Below are 16,295 nucleotides of genomic sequence, written 5' to 3'. Positions count from 1 at the left end.
AACCTGTTTATTTTCCATTTCTGATGTCTTAATGTTACACATAAACTGTCGCATATTACAATTTAAAAGTTACATAAAAACAATAAATTAAAACACTAAATAACATGAAGAACTAACGGAATTTGTGATTAGCTTATTATACCGTTTGTAAAATTAATGGGGAGTAACACGAATGGTTAATGTAAGTGACATTGACCATAGAGACTGTTTAATAATATTATTATAGAAAGTGTGTGGTCAAATAATTATACTAATGCATGTTTTATTTATAGTATGAGATTACAAACATGAAAAAATTAGATGAGCAAATGTTTTCTTGACATGATAGGGTGAATACTAAATATATAGTAATACATGATATAATAGAAATGTAACTATTCTGTAGTTTTTAAAAAATGCATAAAAGCAGACTGATTTCAGTCCTAAAACTTATCAGTTCCTATGGTTTCTTATAACTTTAAATTGTCGTTAGTATATGGCATATTGACAGCAGGGCCTTCCAACCTCATAATGTCCCTTTGTCTACGATTTAGGTTGTATATGTGGAGAATAATTCATTATTCCTAGTAATCAAAATAAAACATGTCTATCGCTACATATCTTTAGATGTAAATAAATATTTTTAAATAATGAATCTCTGCCCCAAAAATTAGTTTTCTTTAATATTTTTCTCAGAGAGAGAAGCTCTCAGAACTAGATTGCTTTTAGCAACTTACAGTAATTAAAAAAACAGAACCGTAGAATTGTGATTAGAATTTTTATGTTTACAAAAAATCCAACAATAATTATAATTTCATGTTTATTGAAAAACAAACAAAAACGGAGTTTATGTGGCATATTTTCAGTAATGCAAGTTTGAAGCTAATAAATTTGAAAAATATCAATATCAGTAATCCGATGGTCGCGGGTTCGAATCTCGGTCGCACCAAACAAGCTCGCCCTTTCAGCCGTGGGGGCGTTATAATGTTACGGTCAATCCCACTATTCGTTGGTAAAAGAGTAGCCCAAGAGTTGGCGGTGGGTGGTGATGACTAGCTGCCTTTCCTCTAGTCTTACACTACTAAATTAGGGACGGCTAGCGCAGATAGTCCTCGAGTAGCTTTGCGCAAAATTCTAAACAAAAACAAATAAAGGCCTGAGGGATCCTAGATGGACGAATAATTTAACCGCTGTATTCAAGATTTCAATGAATGGCGTTACTGCAATCATTTAGAGATGTTCAAAAGTGTATAAAAAACCACTAAAGACTACGCATAATATTAAAGGTAGATCATATCCACATTTTGTGTCAAAAACATGGGCCTAAAACTGCATGTCTGGAAATTCCTGTATTCACTATCTTGTACGTAATTTTTAGTTCGATATTGATCATTAATTATTTAGTTTTGCGTGCACATAATTTGACGAATAACATTTCATAGTAGTTTAATTATTGAATGTTAATTGTCCTTGGTATAATTGTACTCACTTTAGGCCAATGAAAGTGGGGGTGAATAATGAATATTTTTAATCCCTTAACAACAAAAAACAAACTTTTTATGATCAGGTTTAAACCTACAGTAGTCCACAAAGGCTTTATCTATTACCGGAAAATTGTTTGTTAAGCCTCAGTATAAATAAAAGCGATTAAGCAAACGCAAGCTAAGTAGTAGTAATAGTGGAAAAATGAAGTACAATTGAGCCAGAAAATTACTTAGCTAAAAAAGTGTGAGGTCAGCGAGCGTACGAGTGAACAACCATAGCGGGCGATATTTTAAAGGGAGTTTCGCAGTTTAATAGAGGTCACGAGATTAATTTTGTCAAAGGGTGTTTTATGGTAATTGAACACGTCTGTTTAGATTTTGACCAGAGGAGGCAGTTTTTTGAAGTTCGAGATACGACTGTAGAAACACACGAGGTAACATAAGAAAATTTATCGCAGAACAGTTAAGTAAAGCCTGATGATTTACCCCTTATGATTAATTAAGAAGCCCAGACTATGAGACTACCTGTTGAAGAGGAAAAAAGAATGAAAACATGTAGTCCATACATATTCTGGAATTCTTGACTGTCAGTTTAGGTACCTCATACCTGACGCAAAGCACTCGTAAAGAGAATAGAACTCTGGACGAGGTGGCAGTAGAGGAATCCAATCTGTAGCAGTGTCCTGAATTAACCCCTCAAGACTGAAGAATGATCCCAACAAAAGAAACTGGAAAAACCAGGAGATAGATGTGTAGTAAAGACCAATAAACACATCACCTGTGTTCTCATCCCCAAGGCAAATGGGAGTTGAGTGATGACTACATATCCAGTGGTAAAACAAAACAAAAAACATCCATTCATTGGGAGAATGAGATGAGAGTATGACATCTTATTCTATACATTAAGCAGGATGGATGTCAGCTGAGCCTGACAGAGAGAAGATACGGAATGTAAAAAAATGCCCATATTGAACTGGGGAAAAGATAAATGTTATAATCCTGAACAAGAAGCCTGCCTGTGTTTTATCTTAAAGTCGAAGTAGGATATGATTTTATAACAATTGGCAAGATGTTGCCAGCAGTACTTAACTCGTCCATAGAACGGAGCAAATTGCACAACAATCAGCATGCCCTGGAATACCATTTTAATAAATTATAACGAACACCCATGTTGCTTTTAATAATTTCTTTCCCTTTCTTTATGGAACTATTAAATTATTGTTGATATGACTGTTACTGAGTAACACTTGATTGTATAGACTGTTTTGTGTATCAGTTGTTGTTGTTTGTCTAGGATTTCTCTTGAAGAAATTTAATTGTTAAATTCAAACTTTAGTTTCAATAAACTGATGAACGTTTCAGTTCACAGATGATTTTTATTTCAAAGTTAAAGTCGAGTACTGTGTGAGTCAATGTCCATTCTTTAACAATATTAAACTACCATTCGTTTGAAGATAAATTCACAACATTTAATGTGAAAAAACTATAAAATCAAGTTTTCTTTTTTGCAATCTTTTTGATAGATGCAAGATATATAAACTGTTTAGAAAGTAACATGTCAAGACAACAGATGTGCAGCTCTTGGTTTTCAAGACTTCTTTGTCCACAAACACTAGTTGACCCTTTACAATTATTAGTTCAGGAATAAAAGTTACTGCAAAGCGTAGACTGACACTAGCATTAATTATTATTAAACTGAAGAAAATACAATTAGCAAGAATAAAGATGAAGCCTTTCAAGTGATCACAGATTACATAATCTACTTACAAGGCTTTATTTAAAACAAACTTACTCTTACCAAAAACAAAAGCCACTATTTGAAATTAGTATTATTTTGAAGTAAAAAAACGTAACTACAGCTAGGTCTCCTTACTTGTCATGGTTGAGTTCCTGAGGGCCATAACAAACAACAGGACCCACTAATTATATTTTTACATGTAATACATGGAGGGTATATTCCAGTAACAAAAATGTTTTTGTAAATAAACTGACATAATGCTATCCATTTTTGCTGTATTACAAAATACATTAATGAACAGTATCACCAAAAATAATACATTACTAATAAAAATGCATGTTAAAGATGAATTACTTTATGTTCAACCTCATCAGAAATGACCTCAAAGCTGATTCTGTGGGGGAGGGGTGGAAATTACTGTGAAAGAGGAGCAAGGAATCCATCCCCTTCCCTACAGACAGACAGGGGTAACTGCCTGTTCCTCAATGAAACAAATGATGGTAAAATGTCTTGTTTTCTATCTCCTTATAAATTTCTTCATAATAAGAAATTGCATCATGCATATTTCTTTCTGCTGCACTACATGTCAGGGTTATTTTCAGAAGCAATTTCTATTGCTTTATTGACCTTACTAAAGATATCTGGGAGCGCTTTGTATGTTTTTAAAAACTATCTCTTGAGGCACCTTCAGTACCATCACTTATGACCACATCTGCTCATCAAGTCAGCTGTATGAGAATTTAGTAATCCCTTCACATCATCCATATTAAAACCAGCCTGTTATTGTGAATTTGAGGCTTATTAGGTTCAAAACTAATGAATTAACTTATGTAGTTCGACTACAGTTTTTTTATTTCCCACACACTATTCATAAACTACACAGTCACATTTTTTTTCTTGACTCTAACATTCTTCACAGTCTTCATAAGGTAATAACTGTGTTAAAATTCCCTGATGGATATGCCATCTTCAACATCAGCCTTCCTGGCTGTGAAAATATACATCAAAGGTAATACTCTTTGAAGACACTATAGTGAGTATAAAGTGATTACATGGTCAGTCGAATCAAATGACCATTTCAAAACAAGTTATCTTTATCAAATTGATGAATAAATTCAGTGACAAATAACCAGAACTGTCCGTATGTAGATTTTGGGATAGGTTGAGATGAAACATATTTCTTGCTGCTACTATTATGTTTTGCACGCAATAAGCAATTTGTAAAAACTACCTAATCAGGGAATCATCAGTACATTTGCACGAAAGGTTTCAACTTCCCTGTAAATGTATTTCTGACAATGCAGGTTTACTGGAAGGAAAATTTATTTCACATCAGTAAAGAGGCATTGCTTATAAGGAAAAATAACTTATTTTAGTTGTGCTTTTTAAGCAAATGATGAAAATAAAACTGGTCTTTTTTTTTCTCACAGAATATTTTATTACAATACTTAAACTGTTGACAGTAGCCTTATTTTACATTATGAACTTTAACCAGCTTTATAAAAAATACAGTAGCTAAATTACACAGTTTGATTCCATTATAATCTACATTATCTAAATTTAAAACATAAAACTAAATATATTTCAGATTGTCTCCAGATTTCATGACATACTTTTCAAAATAACCAACACACACCTGATTTTCCTATTTGAGTCAGAAAAACAGTAATAAAAAGTTTCACTTTACTTTTTATAGATATAATCATATTTCAAGTTTACAGAGCAAACCGATATATAATTGATACAAAAACTGAAAGTTGTAAAATTCATGTTTTTAAAAGTTCCATCTTATGGTCATGCCACCCATGAATACTTTTGTTATGAATTTTTGATTTTTAATTGTTTAGTGTCCTTTGTATTTTTCCATACAATAAAATTTTAAATTCAAAATCTTTCCCAGAAGTATCTTTTATCATCTGCTGTGTAAAATATACATTATCACTTCATAAAATGACCCTTAGTAATGTTTCTTTTTATAGTGATTGCTTTTCATTAAACACTTAAATAAGTTGCTACTAATAATCTAATTAACAAATTTAAGTATACTTTTTTTCAAATAAAAAATAAATGTTGACTGAGTTATGTCCTGATTGAGCAAAAATTGTTTGTTGGTAATTGAAAAGTATTTTTTATTTGAACACTTGAAAATATAGTAGTTTTACATTAGAAATGAATGTACATATATAAATAAAATTTGCCAACAATCTTATATCATAGTGGTGCTTACAAGATCAAACAGAGAGCCCAAAGCGACTGTTCAAGTTGCTGAGACACTATATTCTTGCTTTTCATTTGTGTTCATAGATTATCACCTAAATCATGCAAATATTGTTCTTGCTGCATTTATATACAATTTTCTTGTATAAAACATGTTTTATTTAAAAATAGATCACAGTGGTTGACAGTAGTGATGATTGGATTTCACACTATAGAACAAACAAAATTTTAACATTGAAATGATTGTTAAAATATAAACTACCAACATAACAAATCATTTACAAATCTTTAGTAAAAATTTGCTTGACCATTTAAATGAACTTGTTAATTTTTTTTTCCTAACAACTAAATTCATGACACTCTTTGGTCATGAAACAATATATATTTTATAATTACCTACTGTATAATGTAAATTTTAACTCTATCTATATAATACCTAAGAATTATGGTTAATTACAATTAAAATTTTGGGCTTGAATGTAAAACAAATTACAAATCCTTATTTGTAAGAGTTTGGAGGTTTAAAAAATAATTAAATGAATATATATTTTACAAAGATAAATTAATCTAAGCACAAATCTGTAAAAAGTAGCATAATCTCTAGGATTTTCTGAGCACCATGAAACAAAATGATGGTCAACACTGAAACATTAACTTGAGCGTTTTAAAACTGACAAATTAATTAATACTTAAAATATAGTCCAAAATCATCCCCAAAAAACAATTCAACTGAAAAAAAAAATCCTACACTCTCCTCTGCTGTGTCAATCATGCTTGTTTCTTGGCAATTTTATGTTGTATACATACTGTATTGTATGCCTTCAAACTTAGATCAGTTAAATCTGTAACTTAATAAAGCTTAACCTAGTCCTAGTTTTGTATACACACACAAAAAGGGGCAAAATACAAACGCTCACAATACCACCATGTACTTTAACACTTTTTAATAATATCATGGCAGAACATGATGTGAAAAGGTAACACCAGCTGTATGTTATTCTGGACTATAGTACCTTAACTGTTATAAAAGGTTTTTATATTAGTAGTTTGTCAAACTAAAGCTGTAAACTTAGAAGAGCAATTATAATGAAAAGTTTTTTTTAAAAAGTAACTACAAGATAACAAATTCAGTCATTAAATGAACTGTTTTATTTTGATTTTACACAAAATTTCTAATACTACCTTCTAGTTTGAAGGTTGAAAATGAGAGAAATATTTGAAGTTCTATGAAAAGTCCTCTGAAAACCCCTCAAAACAGACTTAACATAGTTGGGAAATGTATCCAAACATTATAAAATATAATTTAAACATTGAATGATGTTGAAAATGAAACTTTTGATTAACATTTTTTAATTTTGTCAAATTTATTAAAGCAATAAATTTAAAAGAAAATGTAACTAAAAATTATTTCAGTAACGTAGAGCAACAACAACAGAATTTTCATCCATTTACGAGTTATGATTTGGCTCTTAAGAAACAAGTAAGACACCTCATGGCTTAAGAAAAAAAAAAGTTGAATTCACTGTGAACTGTTCACTGTAACTACTATGTTTGAAAGTAGGAAAATATTCTGAAAAATATCTGGAAATAAAACATATATGCATTATTTTTTTTAATACTAATGATTGTAAAACTGATTGAAAGTATTAAAGAAAGGTGTTTCATATATATTGCAATGAAAATTTTATACACATAAATAGGTAAATATAATTTAGTATTACTCATTTAATCAACTAAAACAGATAAATCTGTTGTTAAGTGAAAGTTGTTTCAAGTGCACTTTCATCACAAGTTAAAAATGTCAGCATAAAACTATTCTTACATCAAACCTACTGTAGCATATTGTAATATTTCACAAAGAATGTGTCTGTTTTTGAACTAGAATAAACATTAGAGCTATTGTTATTTACATAAAATAATCTAAATAAAATAACATTTTGGAACTACACTAGTATAACATGCAGGAAAAATTATTTTGTCTTAATACCTGTCTTGTTTAACCTGATGGATAAGTCAGGGCATTTTACAATGAATTATTTTTACAAAAGGGTTGCCATTAAGTTATCATGAAATATAAAAGTTCAGTTTTACATATTATAAATGCAGATTGAAAGTAATGACTCATTAAAATCCAAATTAAGGAACACAAGTGTATCTATTATATTTCAATCTTCTCTATCTTCATACATATTGCAAAATAGTGTTTCATCAATGCTTAAAACATGTTCCTTAAGAACTCTTAGTGAAATTGAAAGAATCTTAAAGCATTAAGGCATTAACATGTTAAATATGATGATATGTTGTATGTATTCAAAATAAAGTCATGAAATTAATCAATCAAGGTGTCAGAGACAAACAAGTTCACCTACAGCTGTAGATAACATGTAACAGTACAGACATATACAGTTTATCAATTTTTGTTAAAACAAATCTAACTTCAGTCTTGAATGCTACAATTATGTTTCTAAGTTTTACAAATTCGTTTATTGTATACTTATTTACTATAAATGTAAAGCCACAATGAAGTCTATAAAAATGGATTATATATATATAGATACACATGTATTTACAATGAGAGACAAATATATCTTCAAAAAATAATAGTAAAAAACATTAAAAAGAAAATGAGACTGCACAACCCCTTGTAGTTGTAAATTCTAATGGTGTGATGATACAGATGTACAAAAACATTACTTTTATTTGAGTGTCTCATCTAAACTTATGACTTATGTACAGATGCCCAAGATAATGATAAAAAAAAAATTGTTTGAAATACACTTTGTTGATGAAAATACTTTTTAGAACAAAGCAGATCACATCAGAAATGAATGAGCAAGATATGCCACTCAGTAGTAAAACATGAATACAAACACTGTTAACCTTGAAAATAAGGTATACATGTAAAGCTTTCTCTTCATATATTATGCAACTGCCAAAGTCTATATAATAGAATGTTCCAGCATATATAGTGCAAAATTTCTTCTCATTCCTAAACCTAAGAACTATTCAATCTGGAGGTTTTCCTGGTTAGTTTTATCTAAACATCTTGCAAACCTTATCTCACAACACTGTCAATTCCATCCATTTTCTTTAATCATGTGAGCAAGCTCAATGATGAACTTTCCTTCTTTGTATTTCTGACTGGATTCAAATGCATGCTCCTGATAACAATAATTATTTTTTGTTATTTAATCTTCAAACAATAACTATGCTTCTCATATCATCAACAATAATGTTAAAAAAAAAAAGAGTATATATCAGGCTTCAACAAATATGTTCAGATTTTGGAGCTAGGTATGACATAAAAAAGATATAGAATATATTTTGAGTCATCTGTGGGGTTATGGTACAAGATATATAGTTTTACACTAAGAAATAAAGGATTCATTATAAAACTGTTATATATGTTAAGCTTCAATTTTTGAGTTGTTAAAACAGTATACTAAAGTATAACTGAGGTGTATTCTTGTAATGAATAAAAGTAAAATAAAAATAGTCACTGTGATATCAATAGGCCCAGCAGGTTCTTTCAGAATAGAACTAATCTATTCATAACCATAACACTACACAATGGTAGGCAAAGGCCTTTCAGTATATCAAAACCAACTTCATTACCATTTATACTAGAAAATAAGGGTAATATTTATTTACTTTCACAACAATAAGTACATTTTGATGGTTACATGACTTCAACAACCTCTTGGTAGTGTTGCTTGAACTAACTGCCTTTGGTCTTGTCAGTCTAAACATGAACACAGATTGTTTAATTAAAACAAACAAACAAAAAATGTGTAAAATTAGAAATGTGTTGTGCAGACACAGTGCTTCATTCCTGAAAACACAGGAAGTTCTGAATCTGTCATTCAATCCCAGTTCAATTTTGTGTTCAAGATTCAAATTCTATTTAACACATCCCTACACATGAATATAATGGAAGTAATAATTGGCACAATGATGAAATTTTTGTCAACATTGTGCTCAAAATTTGTTGAGGCCTGATGTGTGCGTGTGCATGCACATTTTGGAAGAAAAAAGCTTCAAAACTATTACTATATTAATTACAATAATTGTTCATAAGCAATTAAAATCTATATCATAAAACAATAATGAACTTTATATAAGTTAGTTATTTTATGAAGTCTGAAGTTCATTGTCATTTCCATTTGTATCTTTGAAGTCATAATGGATATTGTCTGTGGTGGTAGCACTCAAAAGCATTGGGGATATCCAGTCTATCAGACAAAATCCAAATGCAGCTGAAAAACTAGTCACCATTCATAAAAAAATCAAATAAGGGTGCATAGTTGAGTGTTTATATCCAAAACCTCTCAACTCCTACTTCCTTTCAGTGTCTGCAGACAGTTGTGGGAAGATAGCCTCAAAAGTTCTTTCACTATTAAAAGTAGAAAAAAAGATCTGCCTAAAATATTTCTATGAACTAGAAAGAAAGTTTAGATGGAGTATGTAGTTCATTTAAAGATCTGTTATACTTTATTGAGCACCTTTGTTAACTTTTTAGAAAAGCGTGGGGGTCAAGAGTATTCTATTACATATATTTTTAGAGTAATGTTATTGTTATTCTCTTACTTTATGAACTATTACAAATTTTAAGGGTTGATGTTGGGAGGAACATTTAGTAAATATTTTTAGGGTGGTCTTATTATTACTTTGTTTTCTACTTGAAACATTAGAAGAACTTTCAAGGCTAACTGTCCTTCCCACAACTAGCTGCAGACAATGAAAGGAAGTAGAAGTTCAGATACTGTAGGTATAAGCACTCAATTCTACACCTTTATGTGATTTTTCACAACTACAGTCTAGATTTTCATCGGTATTTCGATTTTGAAAAGGTGCTATCACTATAGACAATTTTCATTATGACTGAAATGAAGGCAATGGAATTTTAAAATAAAAAAAATTAAGACATAATTTATACATGCACACGTACTTTACTATATCACATTTTGTAATGTCTTTTGGGAAAATAAATATTGTAGGAAGAGCTTTTCAGAATATATCTTTAAAAGAAGACACTTTTATTGGACAACTTCCTTTTACATTGTAATATGAACAACTTTTTACACTAAAGAATTTGTTACATAATTGTATGTGAAAACATTTTGTGGTGTAAGTTTTTATCCATTTAATTTGATTCATTAGTATTAAACAGTAAAATATAATTGATTAAATTAATCTATAAAGTATACATGAAATTGAAGTTTATTTGCATACTACAAGAAGATACACAAGTTGTTATTCTAACATATTTTGGATGTAAATAGAAATAATGTTTTGTACTCATGTATTTTTCAACAGAAAGATTTATGACAAGTGACCATTAGTATGTTAGTAAAATATCTTTTCTATGGCTTATTACTATTATGTTTTGTTTAGTTACCTCTATACATCTTTTACTCTTGTCATTTTTTGTTTGCTTTTAGTTAGGGTAAAATTATTGATCACTTAAAGGCTCACAGATTAACCCTCCAAGTGCATGGGGGATCCAAGTGCACATTTCATGATCTTTTTCCCACACATTTAATGTTTACTTAAATTTATTATCAACATCATGTCAGTAAACTTGGCAACAAAATGTAATTCAAAATTTAATGTCTTAATTTCAAAGAGAAATGTTTAAATAAATTCTAAGTCTTCAATTCTGTGTATCATGTGACACTTAATTGCTCCAAAATGCCCATTTCATATTTTCTTGCTAACCCTACATGATTTTATGAGTGACACATATTAGACATTTAAAGTAGCAATTTTACTAAGACTAATGGAATTTAAATCCATTTATGGCTTAGTTAAAAGCCAGTTAAATTGTCATATATTTATCAGAATATTTTACTTCTTGTACATATTAGCATTTTTTGTGCTAAACTGCATATTTTAAATATATGAACATTTTCTTCACAACCACCACCACCACAAAAAATTACTTAGAGTACCTAACTGCTGTAGAAGACAAAAGCTCCTCATCCACATTTAAAAACTATATTTCTTATTTCATTTATATATTTTTATTCACTGTCATAAAAATAATTAAAATATAAAAACATTATCAACTTATAAGGTCAGATAAGAAAACTTACATGAAAAAACCAACAACAATTATTCATGATATCATGTACACATAGAAAGGCAAAGTATTAAATGTAACTGTAATTTGATCATGTGTGCTAATAACTCAATCCTTTGTTTACACAAAACTCTCCTGCTGTGTTTAATTAATTCTGTCCTACTCTGAGAGAGACTTAAGTGTAGGTCTAAAGCACTAAAGCCAAATTACCCAGATATCTTAAAATCCGATAAGAAGAAAAGTAGCATGTCTGTTACAATATGGAATCATTCTAGCAGGACAAAAGAATAATTTAAATTTATTTTTATTTTGTATCTATAAAATTTATTTTACTTTATTGATTTTACTACAGTAAGAAACGTTAGGGCAGAAGAAATAGCAAAATAAAAACATTTTCTATCAAAAATGTTTGATATTAATTTAGGAGAGTTTTAGACATTATGCAAAAGAAATACAAAACATTAAGATGACAATAAGTATTTGTATTCTTAATGTGAAAATCCCCATGCACTTAGACTAACTCAGTGGAGGCTTCATACAGTCAGATAAATCCTTAATGAAAATACTATATAAAAAAAAATCTGTTAATTTTTACATATACTTCCAAGATTTATTAAAGGTTGCTAATTTTTTGTGAAGATGAATTATTATATTAAAGTTATAGTATGTATAGTTCCCTGATGAGTCAAAATGGCCAAGCCCATATGGAGATTTAGGGAGTCTTTTATTTGGATTTCATATGAGCTATGCAACTTTTTCATAATATGCTTATGGTATATATTTGTATCAACTTTATGTTATTTTATATGAACCTTCATTCACAGTATCACTTTATTACTTTCTGTTTTTGAACGATCTGTGAAGGCTACAGTTAATTTTTCCAGGTAAAAATAATTTTTTTCAGTTTGATCAGTCTAATTTATTTTCTTAGCTGTTTTCTTCTGTTGTATTGTATTTCTATTAGTTTCACCAACTGTCAATACTTTATTAATAGGTTAATGTTTCTGGATACTTTTCTTCCATCAGACTAACTTCTTCTATTGTTTGTTGTAAATTTTAAAACAATTTTGTGTGGGACTTTTTAAAGGACTTTCCTGTCACAGGTAAGTAACTATGTTTAATTATTTACCTTGACATTTAAATTTTTCAATACTGATAAATTTATATGTATTATATAAATCTGAATATTGTATTAACTGTATTTAGCAATTTCTACAAAGGGTATTAAGTATATAACACACAAACATTTTAAGGACGATAAATATACATATAATATCTAGCAATGATTCAATTGGTGCATTCAATTTGGTGCAGGATGCATCTCTGATGTAATTTTATGTATGTTATATGTTGCAGTGAAGCAAAAGGATGTTGTAAATAAAAAAAAGTAGAGAACCTGCAAAGCTAAGACCATTATTGTTACATTTGTACAGGTATTTTCACTCCCTTTAATTTCAAAATAATAAGGTTTAAAAGAAAGGTTCCTGCCTTCTTCCCTCTTAACACATGTCTTTCTGTTTGTTTATTTGGAATTAAAACACAAAGCTACAATGATTATTTTTTTGGGGGGACATGTCTTTCTGAATAATACAGAAAATAATATTGTGGACCTGCTGGAAACTATAAAAATAAAATATTTATATTTGAAAATTACCAATTTAAAGTAAAATAGATGAATCCACAGATTAGGTGTAGAAAAGTAAACGTATTTGATCAAAATCTGTATGATGTGGCATACATCAAGTAAAGGTACGTTTATAATGTTTGTTTATAGTTAAGGTAATTAAACTACTGATGTCCCTAATTTTCAATCCACTGCCAGCTCTATGATTACTCTCTTATCATTGAGTAGTCATTGTAGAAACTAGAATTATGCCATTTCCAGAATCTAATTAGATTTACTTTATATTTACTTAAATATTTTATTATTATTCTCAATAATTTAAAAAATAATTGACAAAGTAAGTACTAACTTACAGAAAATTTACAGTTGATGTTTGGCTGATGATGTGCTACATTTATAGTGTACAATCCTTCAGTAATTTAAATTTCTTACTATTAATTTTCCATATTTAAGTAACAACTTAAGTTTCAGTCAAGAGAATAATGGTTTTTCAGATACTGGTTTAACAAAAGTAGCTAGAATCAAACTTATAAAATGCAATTATGGTTTTTACTTAAAACTAAAACAATCAATACTAGACTTAACTTGCAATAACTATGGATTCTGCATGATACAATGACTGCAAACTTATTTACCAACTTCAATTAAATATTTTCTACAGAAATGAAATAAAACAGGATTAAACACAAAGATACAAAAAATCCAATGCATAAATTATATAGAATACAACAAGTTGATAATCTTTAGAACAAAATAAAAACACCATTCATGGTGTTAAACAAATTAACAAAAACTGATACTTGTATATTTTCAACTTTTTTCACAGATATTATTCCAATGTTAGGCTTAATTCAATAAATGATGAACAGACCATAAACACACACACACTTCAGGAAAATAAATTTCAAAACTCATTACATTTTATTAGAAATAATATAATATGTCTAAATTAATTTGCTGAGAATCACTTTAGGTACACAGTGTTTAGAAGCTTACATATTTCCAGCCTAATGTGGTCTTACAACATTCACAATAGATATCTGCAACAGCATGCAAACCAGTCAACAGAACCCTTTCTTCAGCAGGTCCACAGCCAACATTGACACTATATGATGAAAATAAAAAAAAAGGTTACAATGACCATGAAATCAAACATATATATATATATATCCCAATGCAGATACAAAAAATCATGAGTGTGTAGTTTTTACATAAAGGCTTATTTTGAAATTGAAATATTATTCAGTTAACCTACAAGTATGTTTATTAATCCATTTTCTTTGAACTTTTGAAGTAGCAAACCTGAGTGTATTTTTTAAAACTGAAGCAGATAAAATAGATACTCATAATCCATGTTAAAATTACAGGTATGTTTTAACAGCACAAGAAGCAACTGATTACATGTTTTAAAGAATGTCAATAAAACATTTCAGATACTTAAACATTTATCACATATAAATACAAGACAATCAAAAGATAAAACATGTATCAGTGTACTACATCCTACCATATTTGCAGAAACAAGTAAAGGGAAAATCTGTATTTATTAAACAGTTCAAATTATGAACTTTTTTTCCTAATAAAATGTTTAAACAATAGAAATCAGAGTTCAATTATAATTTTAGTTTTAAAACTTATACTTTAACAACAATAAAAAAGAAATTATGTGCATCTCATATCAAGATTTATTCCTCGCCTGTATAAATGACATTATTCCAGTTATACTTACACAGAGTTGAAGAGATAGGCACGACCCTGACTTCCTTGGAATGACTACATTAAAAAGACAAACAAAAATGTACAAACAGTGAAATTTAAATATATTTTAACTCTGTTAATGTTTCAGTGTCAGAATTATTTGTTCAGATATGATACAAAAATGTTAATTTACACCTATATAAAGAAAATGTACATTGGGATAGAGCCGTAGCAATATCATATGTAATACAATACACAGTTCATGATGTCCTATCATCTTATTTTGACACTTCAACAATCTATGGAACAACTGATTCATAATGTTTGACTAATGAATTAAAATCTGAGAAAGCTGATGTTAAAGAATTGCAAGAACATTAAGTAGCATAACAACTGTATTAGTTTCTAACTAAAAACTTGGAGAATGACATTTCAAAGCAAAGCCACATCCTTCAGGGACCATGTATTACCTGCCATTATTGTAATGAGGCCAAGTTTATCATACATGTGCAGCAAGTAATCATAGCTACAGACTGAACATACTAGCCACACTGTAGACAATTTCACATTCCCTAGAGCAGTTGGCACAGATGTTATAGGATCTACAATGCTAGGGCCATTATATTATACAAATATTGCGAGGAAGAATACTGTGGTTTATTGGTACAATGACAAATCACTGCAGTACTACACTGAGAACATGAAATTCTGACTCGAATCATCCCTTAGGCATTCCTAAAGTTACTAATTACCATACCTCATAAATTAATACATGTAACAAGTGTGAACAATAAATTCATTCTACTACTAAAGGAAATATTGTCAAAACAATAGTTTTATTGACAATAAATAAATGTGTTTTAACATAATAAGTTAACTAAGTTCTACTGTTTTGAACAACTGTTATAAAGACTTTGAGATTGATTCAATAATTTCTTCAAAATTCAAGACATTCAGTCACAAACTTGAAAGAAACTTAAATATAACATGTAAACATTTTTCATTAGTTAATAAATAAACTCTCAATTATATATAATACTAAGAATTTTAGTACTAAGGAAAAGGTTTTCAGTTTGAAACTATTTCAAAATCATTGAATATTAAAGAAACAATAGTAATATTTTATTCCTTTATTAATGTAACAACAAAGTTAAAAAAGCAGTAGTTAGAACATAACTGAAAATTAAATATAATCATTTATATAACCCAGAACTTTCAGAACTATAAAATTAAAACAGCATCACTATAACACATTTTTTAATTTTTTTATCCTTGCATTGTTTTGAAATTAACCTTTTTAGAATAAAAATGTAATTCAGAAACCTATTTCATTAGTAAATTTCCGAGATAAATCAAGAATCATCTTTACTGCTATTCTCATACAGTCTGCAATGAGAATAACGTATCTAATCACCCATTTTCGAACTTTCCACAACTACTACATAGTAGCTAATGTGGGCATATACTTTGTAC

The 16,295-nt window shown here is 29.1% G+C and overlaps 1 protein-coding gene across 3 annotated transcripts in view; it reads right to left on the bottom strand.

The window, feature by feature from the left end:
* Window positions 1–4,615: 4,615 nt before the first annotated feature.
* LOC143237079 (protein yippee-like 1) overlaps window positions 4,616–16,295 on the bottom strand; it is a 28,732-nt gene continuing 17,052 nt past the window's right edge. For 2 of the 3 annotated variants that reach the window (XM_076475927.1, XM_076475928.1), the window contains exons 3-5: window positions 14,854–14,897; window positions 14,121–14,229; window positions 4,616–8,579 (exon numbers count right to left, since the gene is read on the bottom strand). In XM_076475927.1, coding sequence (XP_076332042.1) covers window positions 8,490–8,579; window positions 14,121–14,229; window positions 14,854–14,897 — 243 coding nt within the window. In that variant the 3' untranslated portion in view covers window positions 4,616–8,489. The remainder of the gene's footprint in view (window positions 8,580–14,120; window positions 14,230–14,853; window positions 14,898–16,295) is intronic. The other variant, XM_076475929.1, reaches the window with a different exon arrangement.

This window comes from Tachypleus tridentatus, chromosome 13 (genome assembly GCF_004210375.1).
Source record: "Tachypleus tridentatus isolate NWPU-2018 chromosome 13, ASM421037v1, whole genome shotgun sequence".
NCBI classification, from domain to species: Eukaryota; Metazoa; Arthropoda; class Merostomata; order Xiphosura; family Limulidae; genus Tachypleus; species Tachypleus tridentatus.
This window is presented reverse-complemented; position numbering and strand designations above follow the sequence as displayed.